Consider the following 21,797-nt stretch of genomic DNA (forward strand, 5'->3'; position numbering starts at 1 on the left):
TGGTTTCTACCCACATGACGACAAGTTACCATGCTAAGACACCTTATATTGTTTCAAATCTTAAATTCGTTCGTTTAACCTGACAAGGGATCAAATATCACCTTCTGCTCGTGAGGAAGGCATGCTACATGTACGTCAATACTACGGAGAAGTGATTCGATTACGAGAGATTAAACTCATTATAATTTGACATTTATTATAAAATAAAGAGATCCGGTGTTTCCCTTTTGCATTAATATTCTTTTCTTATGAATTATTTTGTGAATAAATACAAATTATTTCAAGTAATTTTTTGAACTGTCTCACGCTTTCAAATTTCTAGGAAACTTTCACCACTAACCTATAGCATGAATGTTACATGTATCAGTATTTTAAATGATAACTATCACATATTTTACAATATGATAGGGCATGAACGGAAATAAGGTTATACTAAATATGTTTTATCTCAACTTGTACGATTCGCTCGTGTATGTAACAATGTTTTAGATTTTAACGAGAGAAATTTATGTATTACTGAAAAATTATTACACCAGGGTTTTCGATATCACAAACTAGTCAAAACATTTACTAAATTTTATCATCGGTATAAAGACATTATTCGTAAATATAGCTCAACATGCAGACTTTTAATACGTTCAGGTATTTCACATCCAATTTTTTATGGTAATATTCTTTATAAAGCACAAAGGTGTCAGTATTCACCTCAGAAACTTACAAAACCTTCGAATAGACTTATTAAGAAGGGATATAATTACGATACTGTTGTCAAGTCATTAAAGATTGCATATTTTGGCGTTAATATTGAGTCACTGATAAGGTCTTTGCATCGGAACTAAACACATTTATTCTAAAAACAGTTGTTGGCATGACACGGGTTATGTTCTTCTCATATATGTTATGATGGTATGATACTAAACCCCTAACGGGAAGGATTGTGCCTGATGTTCATATGATGAAATCATAATCTTTCAGTCAGTTTAGTTGAAGTCTGGAGCTGGCATGTCAGTTAACTGCTAGTAGTCTGTTGTTATTTATGTATTATTGTCATTTTGTTTATTTTCTTTGGTTACATCTTCAGAATCTGACATCAGACTCGGATTTCTCTTGAACTGAATTTTAATGTGCGTATTGTTATGCGTTTACTTTACTACATTGGTTAGAGGTATAGGGGGAGGGTTGAGATCTCACAAACATGTTTAACCCCGCCGCATTTTTGCGCCTGTCCCAAGTCAGGAGCCTCTGGCCTTTGTTAGTCTTGTATTATTTTAATTTTAGTTTCTTGTGTACAATTTGGAAATTAGTATGGCGTTCATTATCACTGGACTAGTATATATTTGTTTAGGGGCCAGCTGAAGGACGCCTCCGGGTGCGGGAATTTCTCGCTACATTGAAGACCTGTTGGTGACCCTCTGCTGTTGTTTTTTATTTGGGCGGGTTGTTGTCTCTTTGACACATTCCCCATTTCCATTCTCAATTTTATCTATTCTTTTAAATATTTCATATTTATAACAGCTTTTAATACTCAGTTTGAGATCATATACAGCACCGGTTAAGAGTTTCAACAGCCGTTTCGACTCTAACTTTTGAGTTATAGTGTGTTTATCTCTGACCAAAGGTTATTTAGCTAAATAAGCTGAAAAGAAATCCGAGGCAAAACAAAGAAAAGACTTCTATCGTTGGACTTATCTTACCTCATGGTACGATTTTTAACAGAAACACTCACTGCATCTTTGGTCATATTTATAATGGCAAATATATCTATGCTGTGGTGTTGTATTGTACCAGAGTAAATAAAAAATACAATGAAGACTGCAACTAGAATTTTTTTTCCCTTTTGCTTACGCATACACTTTGATTTTTTTAAATATTCATTTGTGACTAAAAGGCTTATTTCTGTAAATTATTTGACACATGTATTTAACATACTGAAGAAAAAACATCTGTATCGATGCATTTTGCGTTAGCTACTATATTGTTTAGTAGCGATTTAGGTTTTATTTGACTATGTTATCTTAACACGGTATCCCTTTCTGTATGAATGAAGTATTTGAAGAATTGATACCATATTCTCATAGCGAGTAAAGTTATACTCTGTCGCTTGTTGATTATATAATTGATACCAATGGTCTTTAGAACATTTATTCAGAAAAGCGTGAAACAATCGTTATATATATCAATAAATCTGAATGAATTACTCCCACATAAGTTTTATGACATTGTTGACGTTTTGTTTACATCAATTACAAATCTGTAATATCAAAACAACATGTAATGTGCTGTATACTTGAATAAGACAGTATACCATCCTGACCCAAATTGTAACACTTCAATCGGTTGACATATGGTCTTCAAAAATAGAAAAATCTCTCATCATATGTCGTGCTCTTAATTGAACAACTCTCGACAAATATGAAGAAGAAACAATAACATAGACTTTAATATTATCGATTATATGACATTAGCACATATTATCTTGGAGAGGAAACTTTTATTTAACTTTTTTTAGGGGACATTAAATACTATAAATTAAAAGTCAAATTGAACTCTAAATGATGATATTAAGGACAAAACAATATCAAATGTATCATACTGCATCAAAGAATAAAAAGTGCCCTCTACAATAAAAAACATCTGTACAGCTTTTAAAATGTTGTATATAACGGCGTTAGGAACCGTACGGAATAACCTTGTGGAATGGAACAATTAACCTGAAAGTCTTGTCTCAAACTATAGTTAAGAGAATTGATAATAAAGCTATTATTAATCAACAATTTACTGTATATTGGTATATGGTTTGTAGGATAAGTCGTTTACATTATTGCTAAATTTAAATGTTCAATGATATGACCATTAAATGCTGGACGTGAACTATCATTTTTTTTTAATTCCTGCAGTAAGTGAAATTGTACCTCACAACCAAACTTTCTATTTCACCAATTAACAATATCTGTACTTATGTCTGTTGTAAACGATTTTTTTTCAGTAATTGAAACATGACATTCAATGATGCCACTGCTGATGAGTTCATATACAACCGCTGGGTCGATGCTACTGCTGGTGGAGTAATTATTCTCCGAGTGTATAACCAGCCCAGTAGTCAGCACTTCTGTGTTGACATGAATTATTATTGATATGGACCAGGTCATAATTAACTATTTACAAAACTTTGAATTTTTGAAACACGAATTTAAAGTTTTTTTCTGTCTCAGGAATAGATTACATAATGCGTATTTGACAAAACTTTTAGGAATTTTTGGTCCTCAATGCTCTTGAACTTCGTACTTTATTTTGGCCTTTATAACATTTTTTATATTCGATCGTCACTGAATGATAAGTCTTTTCAAAACGAAACGCGTGTCTGGCGCAAATGTAAAGTTTTCAATCCTGGTATATTTTACCTTCTGGGGCCAGTGTAGTGCTGTCTTTGTGATATCCTCCTGATCTTTCCGTAAAACATGTCCAATCCACATCCAGCGTCTTCTCATTATAGTTGTAGCTATATCTTGTTGTTGGCATCTGAAAAGAAGGTTCTCGTTTGAAACTTTTTGTGGCCAAAAGATTCGCAGAATCCTTCTCAGACTTTTGGTATGAAATACAGACAGCCTCTTTTGGTCGTGTTCTTTCATCCTCCAACATTCTGAACTATACAAAAGAACAGACAAGACACAGCTTCTGTAACGTTTGCGTTTGGTGCGGATGATATATTGTTTTATTTAAGCGTTACTAATCAGCATTTTGTAGACGAATAGCACGTTTGGTGTACAGAATGTTAAGCCTGATATCTATGATGAATATAATTACTGCTTTTTATGTTGTTATTGAATACTAGAGTAGTAGAAGATAACGTTTATATGCTATAAGATAATTATTTGAATGTAATAATTAGTTTTTGTAGACCGTCGTTATAAGAGACAACTTAATCAATGAGATGAACGTTTGTAAATCTTTGTACCTGAATTCTTGAATCTACTTGTGCACATTTATATTATATGTCATGCACATAAAAAGTAATGGGTCATGCACATGTTCTTCTAAATAATTGATAACCATTTTCTATAGAATCATTGAACATGAAAACCACCAAACAATTAAATTAATAACAACTGTTTGTGGACGGAGTAATATAAGAGGAAACAGCTCTTAAATTATTGTCGTTGAAGGTTCTTTATCAAACATGATTATTGATTTAAATATTGTCTCTTTTCTTTGAATATGGTACCAACTAATAGTAATACACGATAATTGGCGAGTCCGGCTTATTAAATACGAACAAACAAAAAAACAGACATAGTAAAAGTTTACACGGGAATTACAAGTTCAAAGTGACGAACATAAGCATTATGCCACACATTAAAATGCGTAGTAATTTTTTAATACCTTTTCGATTGAGAACTCTTTGAATTCAATCGTAACTTTGTTCCGAATGATAAAAGAAATAACTCTGACAGAGGCAATTGATAACATGAGCGCGAAGAAATTGCATTGTCTACGCTGTTATGAAAATGATTCTATATGCGGACTTCAAGTCATTATAACCAGACATGCAGTCAAAATGCAGAACGATTGTTCTCTTGCATTATAGCTTACGACATCTTAGATATCCCTGAGATGACAGGACTGTCAGCATTATCAATGTTTTGCTTTTCTAGGTATTAGAGAATCTAACAATATTGTTATGCAAAAATCACATGTTAAATGTACCATGAAAGAACAATGTGTTAACCCAACATAAGTCAATATAATTCAATAAAACACTACTATATCTAGAGACTAAGTAGAATGTACGGAACGATCAACATCATAAAAAAAACAATAAATTTTATGAAATAAAATCTATCACATGCTCAAAAGACAGTACTCTGATAAATGACATTAATATCATATTTGAATTTTAGCTTCTTCATTTTCTTTAAGCTTACACACTTGTTGTGAATAAGTTATACTATAGACGTATAAAACCATACCATAAATACATCTATGGTTTTACCATTTGCGTTTCATTTGTAAAGTTAATACATGTTACTATAATATAACCTATATTAGGTGCTATGTTGATCGCATTAGCGATACAGATAGTTATCACTTTCTCCAGAATAATTCCATTTAGTTTTTTGGACACTTCATTAAAATGCAAATGAATGTTGGACCTTCGTAAAATTTTCAATACCTTTTTTTAAAAGTTTGCAATAGTATCTGATTTTTTATTGATTTTCGTAACATCAACTGTTTCCACTTACAATTCCTTACTAAGTTTAAATTACATTTTAGTAACGCTTTCTATCCGAGTGCATATAATTTATCATCATGACCAAGATGCTAATAGATGTAGTAAAAACTTCTTTTTTACACAAAACAGCTATAGCACAGCTACATAATTGATTTTATGACTGTTGGAATGTCGTGTTCGATCGACCGATGCTGTGTTTTATGTATTGAATATTGGTAAATTGTGTAACAAGTGACTGTGATGTATTGAGGAACTGAATTTCCTACGGCTAAATCAATATATGAGTCAGATAACGTTGCTATTAGGGTATTCTCAATAGATTAGGGAGGCACCGGTATACACATGTATCTGTCGATGTATACGGTATCATGCAATATAATTGGATCGATACGACCACGTGTATTTCTCTGTCTGTTGAGTAAGGACAATGTGATCTAGGCTCAGTCATGTGTTTGCAAGCATGGGTTGTTTTCTGGTCTGTCAATACTCTTACGCTTACCAGTATGCTACATTGTGTAATATCTTAATTGATTCTGAAAAAAAATATCTTCAGAATAAAAGTTTATTTCTTGTTGGTTTTATTCAACGTCAAATGACTAATTGTTTTGTTATCGTATTTCTTTTAATCTTTTCATTCTCTGGCACTAAGATCTACTGACTGATTTCAATAACGTAATGCTTTTGAATACATCTCAAATATGAAGAAAAAAAATGCATCGATTTTTAGCTAATAATCTTAAGAAATCTTTGTTAATGTGTCATTATTGGGGAAATCTTTAAATGTAACCAGTTTGATTTATTGCATAAATTTAACCTTGTTTCATCGGGCACTTCTAAAAGAGAAAAGAAAATAACAATGTAACAATCATAAATCCAGTCCAATTAATACAGAAAACTCAATGACGTAAAAGAAAAAAACGTCAAAAAAGCATGGAACAATAATATCAAAACCCTATGCTGAATACTATAGAATTACAACAGCAACACCACAACAAAGGATGAATTGAGGTGCTGCGCATTGGTGAATAGTTCCCATACTAATAACAATCGTCGTATTCGATCAATTTACAATCCAGTAAAGAAACGGGATTGGGGTTACAACAATCAAAATATTTCCATGGTCCTGCGACACAAATATCCGTCATAAACCAAGATGATGTTAAAATTTCGAAAGGATGGCATCAACTTTACCTATTGGAAACGTTGATACAATAGCTTTCTAGTTAGCTGCAACCCCTATCAAAAAATTTTGATAGAAATCGCAAGCAATGGGATAATGTTTCAAATCAATATGTTGAATATCTTGTTAATATTTTGGAGGCAACTTCAAATCAGAGTTGACGTTGAAGATATGAAAAATCGAAAATTCCCCCAGTATATATTTTGCCAAATAAGGCTTAGGCAATATATATCTAAATATATCAAACCTCAATTTTTGAAATTACTCCACTTTTATAGTCTATAAATCACATAAATGTTGACTACTGGGCTGGTAATAACCTCAGGAATAAAACGTTCACCAGCAGTGGCATCAACCTGGGCTGGTAATAACCTCAGGAATAGAACGTTCACCAGCAGTGGCATCAACCTGGGCTGGTAATAACCTCAGGAATAAAACGTTCACCAGCAATGGCATCAACCATATGTATGATCATATGCAGAAATTAAAATTTCTCTATATTTATACTCAGATTTTTATCATGAAAGTACTAATTTGCACCAATAATCGTTCTAGATATTAACACTGGCAACTTTAAATGTGTAGTTTTAAGACTGAGTTGGCATTGTCTAAGAGATGATTTAAGGAAAAATACACATTTAAAGATCTGGTTCAGTTTCAACCTTTAAAAGAATTGAAATTTGAAATTATTTTTAATTACATTGGTCTTTTAACTAGTTGGCTTTGCGATTTTTTGTTCGTGGAAAAATGTCAATTGGATTCTATTGGTTCACTATTCCAAGTATTGCTTAGCAACTGTATTTTGCGTCTATTTGTGCTCATCTTTTGTGGATTTGGGTGCAGTTACAGCACAATAGATTATGATGTCTGCAAACAGTTTTTCCCTGGCGGATCATCTGCTTAAAGTAATCAATTTACTCTAAACATTGTAAATGACCATTAAGAATTTCTCCATTACGTAATTTTATTGTGCAGAAAATCAATTTTATGGAGTTAATGGTTGAAATAATGATACTTTTATACACTTTAAATGGCTTTTCCTGGTTCATTTATGTTCAGTTTCATTACATTTTATGTAATTATCCTGTCAATGTTACGAGTGAATACATATATACGCATTGTTTTAATTGGTGGCAAGCCTCTGAGTATAGTCAGTGTATTAGATAACTATGGGTAAACTTGTAATTGGTTCTTTATTTTTCTGTCTGATACTTAAAATTGCTTAAACCATCAAAAATACATACAAGTAAATAATAATATAGTGTTGTCCAAATGTGATTCAACTATTGTCACGCCTGCTTAAAAATTAAAGTTTGTACCAACAAGATAATCATAGGCATTACATAAGATCCACTGCGGGCTGCTACTACATTGAAACCATCTGTTCTCTTCTTCTTTTTGTTTTCGTCGCGACATTAATTTATCATATGTTTAAAGTAGGTGTTACTTCACTCCTGTTGTGACAATTAAAGAGCTCAATCAAAAACTTGGCCACAGAAATCTTTTAACAAGAAATTTTTATCAAAGCCGTCTGGTGATACTTTCAAAGATTTTCATAAAACTTTGTCAAACAAAACTAAAGGCAGGAGTTTCAATGTTTACCAAGACAATGGAGCTAATTGTCTCACTCGTTTTCTCACAGAATTACTGCATATTGCACTTTCACTGTTTATTCTGTGAACAACCACTGGGATAAAACGAATAAGAAATCGTACACGAATAAAGGCAACAGTAATAGACCGCTGGTCAAAAATTAGAAATCGACTGAGAAAAAACAAATCCTTGAGTGGGAAGAAGAGAAACAAAAAGCTGGTTGCTTAAAAGATAACAAAGTAATACACTCAGCTCTTAATCTCGGTCGAATTCATGCATTATTTTAGATGGACTGAGCGACATTCAACCTTCTTCTTGGTTAAGTTGAATCTCTAAACAAAATATTTTTTTTATAAAATCATCCATTTCAATTTACGCCTAGCAATTTTCCTCAACTCTCACTGGAACTCATCTTTCTTTTCCCGTCAATTTTGCCTTTTGCTTTAGTTGTGTTAAACATACTGTATCATTTCTGCTCTATGATTGGCTTATTTATCGTCCAAGTTTTAAAACAAGTAGGATACGTTTCAAAGAATTTGATCGAAGCTTTTTTTATGGTTGTCACTATGAAAGAATACTTCAGAAACATTGGCCAAGTTTCTTCAGTGTTATAAGACCCTTTAAATGTAAAGAAAACAAAAAAAACAGAAAAATGACTATAATAGACCTTGTTTTAAAATAGAAGCCTTTTCAGTCATTAATTTGTTAGGTGGCTGTCACAGATCTAAATATATTAATATTATTCTATGATTAAATAAAACGTGGAACAAGCAAGGCTAGTTGTAACCTTAATTTGGCAATCGGTGCATGCTTTTTTTTCAAAACGGTTGTGTTATCTGTTACGATATATTAGTTTTTTCAAAAATGGTTCCATGCAAATAGGACAATCACCTTCTGAATACTAATACGTTATAATCTTTCGAAAATTATTATACAAATTAATTCATTTAACCACTATTAATTCAGTATTTCAAGATCACGTAGGGACTATTTGCTAGTGAGTAAAAACGGTATATTCCGTAAAATTTTAAGTCTTATCCTGAATTTTTTTCATGCATCTTTATTACCACTAGTAACTCATTCTGTGGACTCTTCACAACCTTCAAAATGAAACCCAGTCACATCCGAGAACAAAAAAAACTCTGACCCGGGACAATGATGTAACAGCATTATATACTTTAAAATCAGTTGGAAAGGGCTTGACGCGTTTGGTCGATACGAAGCTCAAATTCGACCTACAAAAATACTAAGAAACTAGCATTTACTGAACACTTCTAATTAGTTTAAAGATCACTACAACTAAAAAATAAATCATGTTTAACTAAACTTAAATACCAATCAGAACTAATTTAAAGGAAATAGTGTAAAGATATCATAAACAGGTTGAGAAAAGCATGACCTTGTGCAATGTCAAAATTTAAATATCAATACGATAAAGGCAAACAACATTTTATAGCTGTACAGTAATACATGCAAAGTAATGCTTTGTTTTATTGCAAACAAAATCGTTGTTAGTAAGCACAACACTTGCTTCTTATATCACATAAAATTGACCACTTTTTATCTGAAACAACTAGATATATTTTACCAAATATTATTTCCATTACAACATAATGAAACGAAAATTGCCTTTTTCTCACTTCTCTTGATATATCTTGACTGGTTTGAACTTTTCTATAAATCTACTTATTTTATTTCCCAACTGATCTTGATATGACTAAGTGGTTGTCGTTTCTCGAGTTAGAAAATTGTGTTAACAGGTTAGGATACGAATAAGATGAGATGAGAGAATCTGTATTTTGTCATAATAGACATCCAAATCATATTATAACCGTGACATATCTGGACTTAATTCAACTACCAGCACTACTCCAGTGGAAATTATCATTTACAAAATACAGCTATATCTGTCTTACGACGAACTGGAACAATATTTATGAATGTAATAAAATATGTGAAAAAATCAATGAAACATCAAACAAACAACACAAAGAACCAACAGACATTTATTTGAAAATTTTACAATGTTTATACATTTTTGCTTTAACAGTATTTTACACGCACGTATATGGGGAACTGAATATTCCATATTCATGATAAAAGTAATCAAATACGTGTTTTGCTTGTATTGAAAGGTTCTTCTCGCCGCTTTAGAGCTATAAAAAGTATAAACAAATATCTTGAAACAAGTATTTACTTAATGTTTCGCTAGTGTGATAGAAGTCTTGCCACAAAACAACCGAAACGCCCAAAGTCTATTTTGACTTCTTCGTAACATAGACATTAATAAGGATTCGTTTAAAGTAGAGAACAACATAAACGCGTTGAACCTTTGCTTTAATTGTTTTCAATTACGTTCAATATTGTGTGTCATGAATTGGTACACCATATACTTTCTAAATAAACCATGGTGTTTTCCAATAGCACAGCATCGTTCAATGCACACATGGTAAACATTGGATGACAAAGGTAACATATTATTCATTCTTTAATGTTTTTGAAGTATATGTAAAAGTTGTTTTAGAAAAGTTGTATTGGCTTGCTACTACTGAAACACTAAATCCAAATCCAACTTGAGTGGTGGGAATTTCATCTTGATTAAATATCACTCACAAATGCAAATTGGTGTGTTAGATTATTTTTAACAATGCTTTAACCATTACAACTATAGTTGTTAATGTCTGTGTCATTTTGGTCTTTTGTGGATAGTTGTCTCATTGGCAATCATACCACATCTTCTTTTTTATAAATTGAAATAGAAATTGTTCATTTACAAAGCTCTTTCGTAGGACAGCTTTAATAAACACTTATGGTGTATGTGTTAGCATGATGTAAACGTCCTATAAAGGGTGGAGTTGCTTACTCGCAAACTCAATTAGTATATTATGTCATAGTGCTGCTTTTGTTAATAGTTGCATCTATCCAATTAAAATTCAGTGAAAAGATACCCCAGACAGAGTTGGGATGGCTTGAGTCACACCTATTTTCTCGGAATATAAGTTGACTGTGACGATCTATTTGAAAAACAAAACTGAAAGACATAAGGGTTGACTTAAACTTTTCAATATTGGTTCATTTCAATGTACCATTTTTCTAGCAGTACATGTATTTAGATTATATATATCCCAATTGATGCCCCTTGCATTGGTGTGTATATTCATATTTTACATCACTTGAACACATATAAAATGTATTGACCATTTTGTAGAACATAGGTTTTGGTTTATTTTAAGAACAGCGGTATACTACTGTTGCCTTTATTTAAGACCATACAAATGGTAATTCCTCGTTTTTGGAAAGCTACAGTTAAAATGAAAACTATATTCTCTTTGTTTATGATAATACATACGTATTCTAAATGACATCATATGAAATTAACAAGCAGATCCCTCAAGACAGGTACAATATTCTCTGTAGGGATTGTATTACTTTGGTAAACTGTTTTTCAGACAAATTTGTTCTGTTGAATCTTAATTATGACATAAATGAACAGATACTATTCATCAATGATAATTAGTAGACAAACGAAAGAGTTTCAAGTAAAGAAAAGACGTTGAATACGAAAACTCACAAATATATTTGTTGGACTATTTAGGCTTAAACTTATTTAAGCTAAAGTAACGAAGTTGGAAAACACTAGTAGGATTATGAAATAGCCAAATTAATGCTCAATCGTTTGTTTGCCTTTTTGACTTTTTCAGAAAATGGTGTAGCTAACGGTAGGTCAAACTGACATTTAAGATGGATATGCTGGAGGAAGAAGAAGATACGGCCCCTTTCGTCCTCTTCACCCCCGAATCTCTGGCTACTATTCACGCCAATATAAATGATCTTAAGGCGATTAAAAAGGCTGATAAACAGGCGGCTGAAGAGGGAGAGGAGGAGGAATTACCTCACCACGAAGAAGAACCCAAACCAGACCCAAAATTTGAGGTTGGCAAGAAACTACCTAGAGAATTGATTGATGACTTTCCTCCAGAATTCGTCGGTAAACCAATAGAAGACCTTGATGAGTATTATGATCCACATATGGTAAGGAATGCATGCATAATTTAAATAACATTAAATGACGTTTACATATATATGTGAAAGTGAGATGTTATGGTATGATTGCAAATGGATATCATTCCATCGTATACAAGACATTTAAGAAGATTGCACAAACGATCTAATCAATGCTTACACAAAAAACTTGAAACCAACATGGGAGGCAGCAAACAATAAATGTCAATCACAAAATGTTATGTTCCTGATTTGGGGCACGCACATAGGGAATATGGGTGAATTAAACATCATGTGTTAACGTTAAATCATCAAACTAATCTAGAACAGCGATATAACAGCTCTTTTTTTTTTTTTACATACGATCAACTTTTTAAACATTAGAAAGTACGGGATTGATTCATAAGATTGTCTTCAAGCACAAAATACAATTAACAAAATGACAAAAAGAACAAGTATCTACACTTGGTCGTTTCATATTATTTTTTTTCTATTTCAGACATTTTGTGTAATAGGAAAAGACAAAAGCATATACCGATTTAGTGCTACAAATGCCCTGTTTCTCCTGAGTCCTTTCAACCCTTTTAGAAGAATAGCTTTATATTTATTAGTTCATCCATATCCTTTTTAAAATCGCATAAAAAAACGGAACAACAAAAGAATATAGTCATAAGAATATTTATTATTTAATTACGTTACAATTGTATCTGATTCAATAGATGATATAAGAAGATTTGGTATGTGTGCCAATGGGACAACTCTCCATCCTAGTCACAATATGTTAAAAGTAAACAATTATAGGTCAAAGTACGGTCTTCAACACGGAGTCTTGGCTAATATCGAACACGGAGCTAAATAAAGGGCCCCAACATGACAAATTCAGCCTTGATCCTGAAATATATAGCCGTCTTTTTACAAGGTTGCAATCAATTCCATTTAATATCGTGGAAATTTTTTAGCAGAAAGCAGAGTCATCACAATTTCTCTTAAAAACATGAAGAAAAAAAACATTGCGAGACTTGGAGCGGATTAATCACTTTAACTCTTTGTCAAAATTTCAAATGAAAGTTTCCGAAACATTATATTCAATGGATACAGCAGCTAATTTAACATCCCAATGCTTTATATGATTAATTTAGATACAAAACAATTTGAAAGATTTCTAGCGCATTGTATAAAGTGTAAGAAACGAGCTGATCTAATAGTATTGTATATGTTGTATCATATCACTTCGATCAATGCAAACTTACACAGTCGTACGATATTTGAGTTGACATTTAACTGAGTGAGACGCATTCTTAGCTAATATAGTTTATCATATTTGGAATCAAGTCTACCAATATCGATTTCCTGTAGGATGACGCTATAAATAAACCAGTCGTTAACTTTAAATAGAGGTTGCGTCAAGGAAACCGATATCATCGCTGAAACTTAATAATGCCTGAACGACCTAGCAAATAAAAAATACAATTTTAATCTATTTTTCCAATACATTTTAACATAAATTCTTAGTGATGAATGCAGTTGTAATTTTGATATTAATTACAAAGCACAACTTGGTATAACCTAGATGAAAACAAGGGTTAAAAGGATTTTTATTCTCTTTCATATGTCAAAAAGGAATCAAAATTATAAAAATCCACAATCTCAAATTTCATCCGTCAAAGAAGGCTAAGTGAAAAAGTGAAACTACTAATATGAGAGATGACATATTATTATATAGTTTTTATTGATTTTTGCATTTTGATAACGTTTTCATTTTTCCTTGGAGAGCACTGTTTGCCATTATGATACGTTTCAAGTACAAACAATAACTTGGAAATGAGTATGCATTGTCATACAACTCCTACATATATGTTCCTTTTTCATAATATATATATAAAGATATAGTTTCCCTGTAGAATTCCGCATATGTTTGCATACTTTATACATATTTTCAAGTGATGGCGGATTTTTATTATATATATGTACATGTGATGCTGAAATTTAAAAACTGGAAAAACACGTACTTTGTTCATCATTCATTTCTGCCATTTCAAAACGTCTATGAAATGCATGTGATAACGTGTTAATATGTATTGATCATTGAATTGTATATTATAGAATACTTTTTAGTGATGAAATAATTATTGCTCCTTGAATATTTTCATTTTTTAGGGATGAGTGATTTTCAAAATGCGTTGAGATGGTGTGTTAATATACCCGAACTCTTTAAAGAGCAAATAAAGAAAACTTTACTGTATAGTCAAGAAAAAAAATCATTGATGTATGACTTTCTTTTGAATGATTTCCTTAACTTTTTTTACTCTGTTTAATGCCCTTGTGATTATAACCATTATTGTTAACTGTGTCTTCATGGCCATGCCGGAGGATAAAAAGTACGGAGATTATATTGAGTAAGTATTATATTTTTCTAAATATTTGCACTTCCTAAAAATAGAAGCTAGGGATACCAAGGGGAGATTTAAACAATCGCACTACCAGTTGCACACAGACAAAATCATTTGAAGCATGTATACATACACATGCCAAAAGATGACAAATTTGACCAAATATTGAGTGATAATTAGGGGATGGAGAGCGAAAACTTTCAAAACGTCTGAATTGGGATGTTTCATCGAATATTTTTATGTGATTATGGAAAAAAGATTGAACATTGGAGTTTAAAAAAGTTGAAAAGAAAAAGCAACTTTACAAAAACATGCTTGCTCCACATCTTCCTATATCTATTGCTTGTCATCTTGGTTATAGGCTAGATGGGAAATGTTATGACGCAAATATTTATCAAAGGTACAAGGATTATAATTTAATACGCCAGACGCGCGTTTCGTCTACACAAGACTCATCAGTGACACTCAGATCAAAATAGTTATACAGCCAAACAAGTACAAAGCTGAAGAGCATTGAGGACCCAAAATTTCAAAAAGTTGTGCCGAATACGACTACGGTAATCTGTTCCTGGGATAGGAAAATCCGAAAAATTCAAAAGTTTTGTAAGAGATAATTTATTAAAATGACCATATAATTGATATTCATGTCAACCCCGAAGTGCTGACAACTGGGCAAAATCTGTCTTTCGCTTAATTTAAATTTGGTTTGTTATTGTTCGTTTGGCCTATAACTATATATGGGGGGTCAATGAATTTTGAAGCGAATTGAATTTTGATATATCGGGCAACTGTAAAACAAGCAAGTTTACTTGAACTAGATTAAGAAATGTTTCCAATGGACACAATGTAATACCTACTGTTAATATTGACAATGGAAGTATACGATTATTAGCTGATACAGAAGTCATATAGTTATTTCATATCAAAATATTAATAAATCATTTAGTGTTATTCGGAATGATTTTAATAATATGTATATCTGATACAAAAATGTATTTAATGATATTTTGATGATTGTTTTCTATGATATATAGGTAATATAGCGTTTAATAACTGTCACATGGGTCACCGCTGCAGTCATACACAACGTAGATTTGATATTGTTTGCCAAATATAAATACCATGTGAATACCAAAGAAATGATATTGGTGATAACGTTCATAAGTGATTGTCTGGTTTTTAAAAGTTTGCAGACATACAATCTGTGGTATGATTGCCAATAAGTCAAGTATCAGTAAAGACAAATATGAAAATAATTACAATTTTCAGTAGAGACATTTGGTTTTCAAAATATAAATGAGGAAAGTTGAATATTAATTAAAACACCGACCATGCATCTTTTAAGAGTGAATTGGGCTATTTGGTCAAAAATAAGACGCATTGATGTTTGAAATGTTGTTTCTATATTTTATTGAACCTTTTTTGTACTTTATTACACGCAGATTACATACGATGAATGATCAATAATTTTAGATTTCAATAGCATGGTTCCTACTGTACTTGTGAGTGTATTTCCAGAAACGCTAGGATATCACTGCGTTTACATATTATTTTATATTTACAAATTTTAAGGCGTGTTGAAAGGCAGTCTGAGATTTAGAATTCTGAAACGAGGAATATCTAAAGCTGAAGTTAATAGACATAAGAAAAAGTGGTGTGAGTGCCAATGAGACAACTCTCCATCCAAGTCACAATTTGTAAAATAAATCCATTAAAGGTCAAAGTACCGTCTCCAACAATGAGCATTGGCTCACATCGAGCAGTAAGCTATAAAGGACTACACAAATGACTATTATAAAACCATTTAAACGGGAAAACCAACGGTATAATCTATATGAAAAACGAGAAACGGGTAACATTTATGAACCACATCAACAAACGACAACCACTGAACATCAGATTCCTGACTTAGGACAGGTGCAAACAAATACAGAAGGTTTAAACGTTTCAAAAGCACATTGCTAGTCATGAAATACACATATAGAATGTAATATTACGGCAATCGGATGGACGTTTCTAAATATTATCATGTCTAAGATTACGGTTACTAAAATAAGCATAAGAACGTGTTGTCTCTTCTCATTTCAGATATGTGTTTACAGGAATTTATACAATAGAAGCAGTTGTTAAAATTACAGCAAGAGGTTTTATTCTTAAACCTTTCACGTACCTTAGAGATTTGTGGAATTGGTTAGATTTTACTGTTATATCTTTAGCGTAAGTAAGCTTTGTATACCTCTGCGTGACGAATTTTCTCGCTAGATTGAAGACCTATTTGTGGTCCCGGATTTTTTTCTGCAGTATGATCGGGTTGTTGTCTCTTTGACACATTCCACGTTTCTGTTCTCAATTTTATATATAAATGAAGGTCCTCATGATTTAGTAGATGAAAGTAAAACTGTTTCTTCTTAAAAAAAACAAAGAATATTTACTTTATTTTGCTTTAATAATGTTATATTTATCTTAGTTCTAAATATGATTATTATAAGTATTCAATACAATATTTTAGTTTTAACTATTCTATTTCAAGTTTTATATTTATATTTTTTTCGAGATTTTTTTTAATGATAATAAAGAACACTTTAGTGATAGTATTTATAGATTGAAACGTGTTTTTTTGAAATGTTGATAGAGACACCACAAGCATTCACGTTCTCTCACATGTACATGTAGCAGGGCAGAAAAGTTTTACTTCCGTATAAAATTAATGGTGATTTCACTTATCGCGTGTAATTATCAGAATATTTATAAAAAAAAAACAATATGCCTCGTGTTATTCACATGGTATGTATATACAAGTTGTTGATATATTTCATATCCTTATAAAATTATATCTTGAGCTTAGATTATTATGTGATAATCCATGTATCTATGTATCCTGCTGTTCAAGTGCATGTGTATGTAATGATAAAATATGTTTTATTATCATATTTATCATAAGTTTGTCTAATATCATACTTATTTATAATTATGTTTGAATTGATTGTTATTTTGCTTCTTCTGTACACTTTTGATGCAATATTTTTACCTATTTTTTAAATTTTAAATGAGTAAAAGTTTACTAAGGAATGATGTATAATTTCTTACATGATTCGGTCTTTGTCTATTCATGATATTCAGGACGATAAAAATGACATCAGTTGTGAAGCCTTTATTCAAATTTTTACCGTCAAATATTTGTGTCCATTGTGCCATCAACAACTAGATGTGGACTCAGGTGGTCGAGAATGTTAACAGTTCCTGCTCCACTCGATTCTGACATGTGACCTTAATTGATATACATTTTGTACTCTTAGAAAATAAGATTTTATTACATGTGTATCATTAAACAGTCTATTAAGCACAATGGATTCTGTCCAGCTGCAACTTTTGTAGTCTATTTCCACAGTTGAGTATTACAGTCATAAATATCACAATTGTATCTACAATCATTTCATATATTACTGTCACTGTACTTGTTAACTAATTCGATGGAAGCTGTGATACTGTTTACGAAACAAAGCAAGGACGAAGAAGAGAGCCTCTTATGCTTTATATTATTTTTCTTCTAACATAAAAGCTTTTAACCTTACTGCACATAGGTGGATCCAGGGGGCGGTGGACCCGGGGCCCCTTTTTGTGTCAAAATGTGGTTGATTATATATGTAATCACTAAAACATGACTAGAGGATGCCATTTCTGGATCCGCCACTTTTGCACTTTCAACTTGTTTTTTTTAAGACTCAAATTACTCAAATATCTTGGAGATACGACTTGTTTGTCGCTGTCCAAATTTTATACATTGTTGTTGCGGTTTTCAGTCACCCTTTACAGCATGTAGTATACAAATTTGCGCATGTATTCTTTCTATGTTTTGTAGTTTATTTGTTATGTATGAATTTTTATTATAAGCATATAAATCATTTTGTAAAATCACTAGCAGTTTATTCATTTTGTTAGATCTCTTAAATTTGTATCTAAATGTTACGTCGCTGAAAATGTCACAATACTTTGTATTTTCTTTGAGTTGAGACATTCTGTGATATCTAATGCTATTTCGACGCATTTACTCAAACTTTCTTTTTTGCCTTTTGTCACTTTCTCGAGTGTTTAATATTTCTTTATTGAATATTTCTTTGTCTCCAAAAGGAACTATGAACTAAAAGATGTGCTTGTGGACTGCGCCATGTGCCATATATGTTGTAACAACCTTTTTTTCAAATAAAGCTTTATATTAGATTTACACATGACTTTGATACAATCTTTTGAAAGTCACGTGTCATCTTTTTATAAATGTTCACATTACAATTGTAAAATCTCATATTGTTGAAGAATAGTCTTAATCATTTGTTTTATATTGAATTAAGCAAAATTCAAAATTTATATTTCAGTCATTTTGTAAAATTCTGGATAAAAATAGGAAATTTGACAAAATCATAAAACATTTTTTTTTTTTTCTAACTCTTGGATTCTAGTAAATATTTTATTTTTGATATTTAAAGTAGCACATTCACACAGATGGTTTAGTTATTTATGTTCTTTATTTCCTTATTAGCACAACCTAATTTTGTTTCAGATATGTTACCATGTTGCTTCCAAAGGACCTAATAGGTAACCTTGCCGCCATTAGAACATTTCGTGTACTTAGAGCTCTTAAAACAGTGGCTGTAGTACCAGGTATTTGTTTTGTGTCTGACAAAAAATTAAAATATGAAGCATAATCGTTATTTCAGATATATAACCATGGGTGTTGACCTAGGTAACCTTTCAGCACTTCGAACTTTTCGAGTTCTCCGAGCTCTTAAGACTGTTGCCGTGATACCAGGTATGAAAAGATTATCTGCATCTTAAAATGTGCAAAAACACATCAAATTGGTTTTCTTAGAAAAGATATTTTTCTAACAATTCAAAAAAAAAAAATTGATTTGAAATGAATGATGTGAACTTTGCACATTTTATGACTCAGATGTGTGATTGCACCAACAGTTAGCGTTTGCAAATTCATATCCTAATAACAACGCCTAATTTGTAGAACAGCACCAAAAGTAGATTTATATTATTTACTAAATACCACGGCATGCATGAAATTTCTTTCACTAACAGTTTGCTTAACAGATTAACGGAAAACCTAGTTACTAGTAATACTTATTTTAACTTTTAAATGTTTGTTTTTGAAACACAATATACACAATTTCACATTATTATTATTTTGCTGTTTTCATTTGAAATTCATATTTGATGAATGGTTTAACGCAAATTTGACTTTATTTGATTGAACTGTTAAAGAAGAAGTAGTGTCCCTGTACCTTTTTAATCGTATTGTACACTTTGTTCCGTTGCACGTTTATAACATGTTATCTTAACTAATCCCATATTTAACCATACACAGAATAAAAGAAATTTGTCAAATAAATCCAAGTCTCATTGGAAACTTTATTAATATGAATACAAGTAATGAAATGCGTTCCACTTATGATTCTGAGATTGATATTGTTGACATTTTTCTCTCGTACAAACTGAAAAAAATAAATTAATGTAAAAAACCACAAATTCGGTTCGCTTCACCTGTGATCAGTTTTACTGAAATCGACAAAACAAATTTAATTATTGATATTTGAAATGTGAACATATTTAAACTAACCGCTAAAAAAATATCAATGACATAAAATAAAACTTGCGATGGATCCCTATGATCGTTGACCATATATATGTTTGTTGTTTTAAATGACCTTGAATTCTACAGAATTTCTTCATGTTAGTAGTATAATGGATTTAATTATTTTCGTGGATATTTAAATTCCTGGAAGTTATGACAAAACCAGCATAAACCAGCAGACAATGTGTTCTTGATTTACCTATATCCACGAAAATGAGTACCCAACGAATAATATTAAATCCACAGTTGGTCATCTGAAACCATGATGTGTTGGTAATCTTTTATAGAAATGTTACATGTCATCAAACTGACTTGGGCCTATTTTGAAACGGTGTCATTGTGCTATCTGTAAAGGTTCAGAGATTTTATCTGTGTTCTCTTAGAAATCCTCATGAATCCATATAGTCATTTGTATTGTTTACACTCAGTAAGGTTTCTTCGTTAATATATGAAAGTTAATATATGAAATATTCACATAGTTTCTATTGATTTGTTTAAACGTGCAATATATGACAGTACCAATAAAAACAAAATTATATAAACTGAGTATAAAAAGTTTAGCAATAAGTATTTATGGTTTCATATTTTAAATGAAATATTATTTTAGATATATTGTATCAACATTAAATATGCTTAAGACAATTAAAAGAATCGTGCCTTAATGCAATATTTATTACTTAAGTAATAGTCCTTTTTATCTGAAACAAATGCAGGTAATGAACTTGACTGTCTTTAAAGCAATCATGTTGTATAAAAGTTAAAACTGTATCTCCCTTCAATTCGAAATTTTGTGTTCTTTGTGTTTACGCGCTGTTGCTAGTTTTTGCCAGGTTATAAGCCAGACAATGTTCGGGTGAATGGCAATGATGAACGAAATATGAACAAAGGCTAAGTTATCGTTTATTTTAATCATGTTTAGCTCACCTGGCCCAAAGGGCCAAGTGAGCTTTTCTCATCACTTGGCGTTTGTCGTCCGTCGTCCGTCGTCGTCCGTCGTCGTCCGTCGTCGTCGTCGTTGTTAACTTTTTACATTTTGAACTTCTTCTGGAGAACCACTGAATGGAATAAAACCAAACATGGCATGAATGTTCCTTATAAGATGCTGACCAAGTTTTGTTACTTTGTAGCCGATCCATCATCCAAGATGGCCGCCAGCGGGGGACTTAGTTTAACATTGGACCCTATGGGAAATGCATACAAATGATTTCTTTTAGAGAACTACTAAATGGAATAAAACCAAACATGGCATGAACGTTCCCTATGAGGTGCTGACCAAGTGTTGTTACTTTGTTGCAGATACATTATCCAAGATGGCCGCCAGCGGGGAACTAAGTTTAACATAGGACCCTATGGGAAATGCATACAAATGACTTCTTTTAGATAACCACTGAATGAAATGAAACCAAACATGGCATGAATGTTCCTTATAAGGTGCTGACCAAGTGTTGTTACTTTGTAGCGGATCTTTATATATTTCTAGATTTACTCGAATTTTCGGAGTCGCGAGACCAATCTTACCGAAAATTTACTTTTCAAGCTAAATAAGTATAAACAATTATTATTGTTTTTTAATATCATTATATAATGCACAAATAATTTAGTTAAACGAGTCACAGGTGCTTAGGGTATAGACTATTAAAAGAGGGTCCATTCCCTCAATCGCATGTGAAACAATTTGAAGGAATTTATAAATAATTGTTCATGCGCAGCTGTAAAATAAAATCGTTTCCATAATCATGGCACCAGTAGATTCATTGAAAATCTCTA

At 31.7% G+C, this 21,797-nt stretch overlaps 1 protein-coding gene across 3 annotated transcripts in view; it reads left to right on the forward strand.

The window, feature by feature from the left end:
* LOC139517278 (sodium channel protein para-like) overlaps positions 1-21,797 on the forward strand; it is a 111,012-nt gene that overhangs the window by 44,018 nt on the left and 45,197 nt on the right. For 2 of the 3 annotated variants that reach the window (XM_071308175.1, XM_071308177.1), the window contains exons 3-7: positions 11,705-12,035; positions 12,505-12,622; positions 14,311-14,401; positions 16,484-16,612; positions 18,951-19,051. In XM_071308175.1, coding sequence (XP_071164276.1) covers positions 11,745-12,035; positions 12,505-12,622; positions 14,311-14,401; positions 16,484-16,612; positions 18,951-19,051 — 730 coding nt within the window. In that variant the 5' untranslated portion in view covers positions 11,705-11,744. Of the gene's footprint in view, positions 1-11,704; positions 12,036-12,504; positions 12,623-14,310; positions 14,402-16,483; positions 16,613-18,950; positions 19,052-19,107; positions 19,200-21,797 lie in introns of all 3 variants that reach the window. The other variant, XM_071308176.1, reaches the window with a different exon arrangement.

This window comes from Mytilus edulis, chromosome 3, assembly GCF_963676685.1.
Source record: "Mytilus edulis chromosome 3, xbMytEdul2.2, whole genome shotgun sequence".
NCBI classification, from domain to species: Eukaryota; Metazoa; Mollusca; class Bivalvia; order Mytilida; family Mytilidae; genus Mytilus; species Mytilus edulis.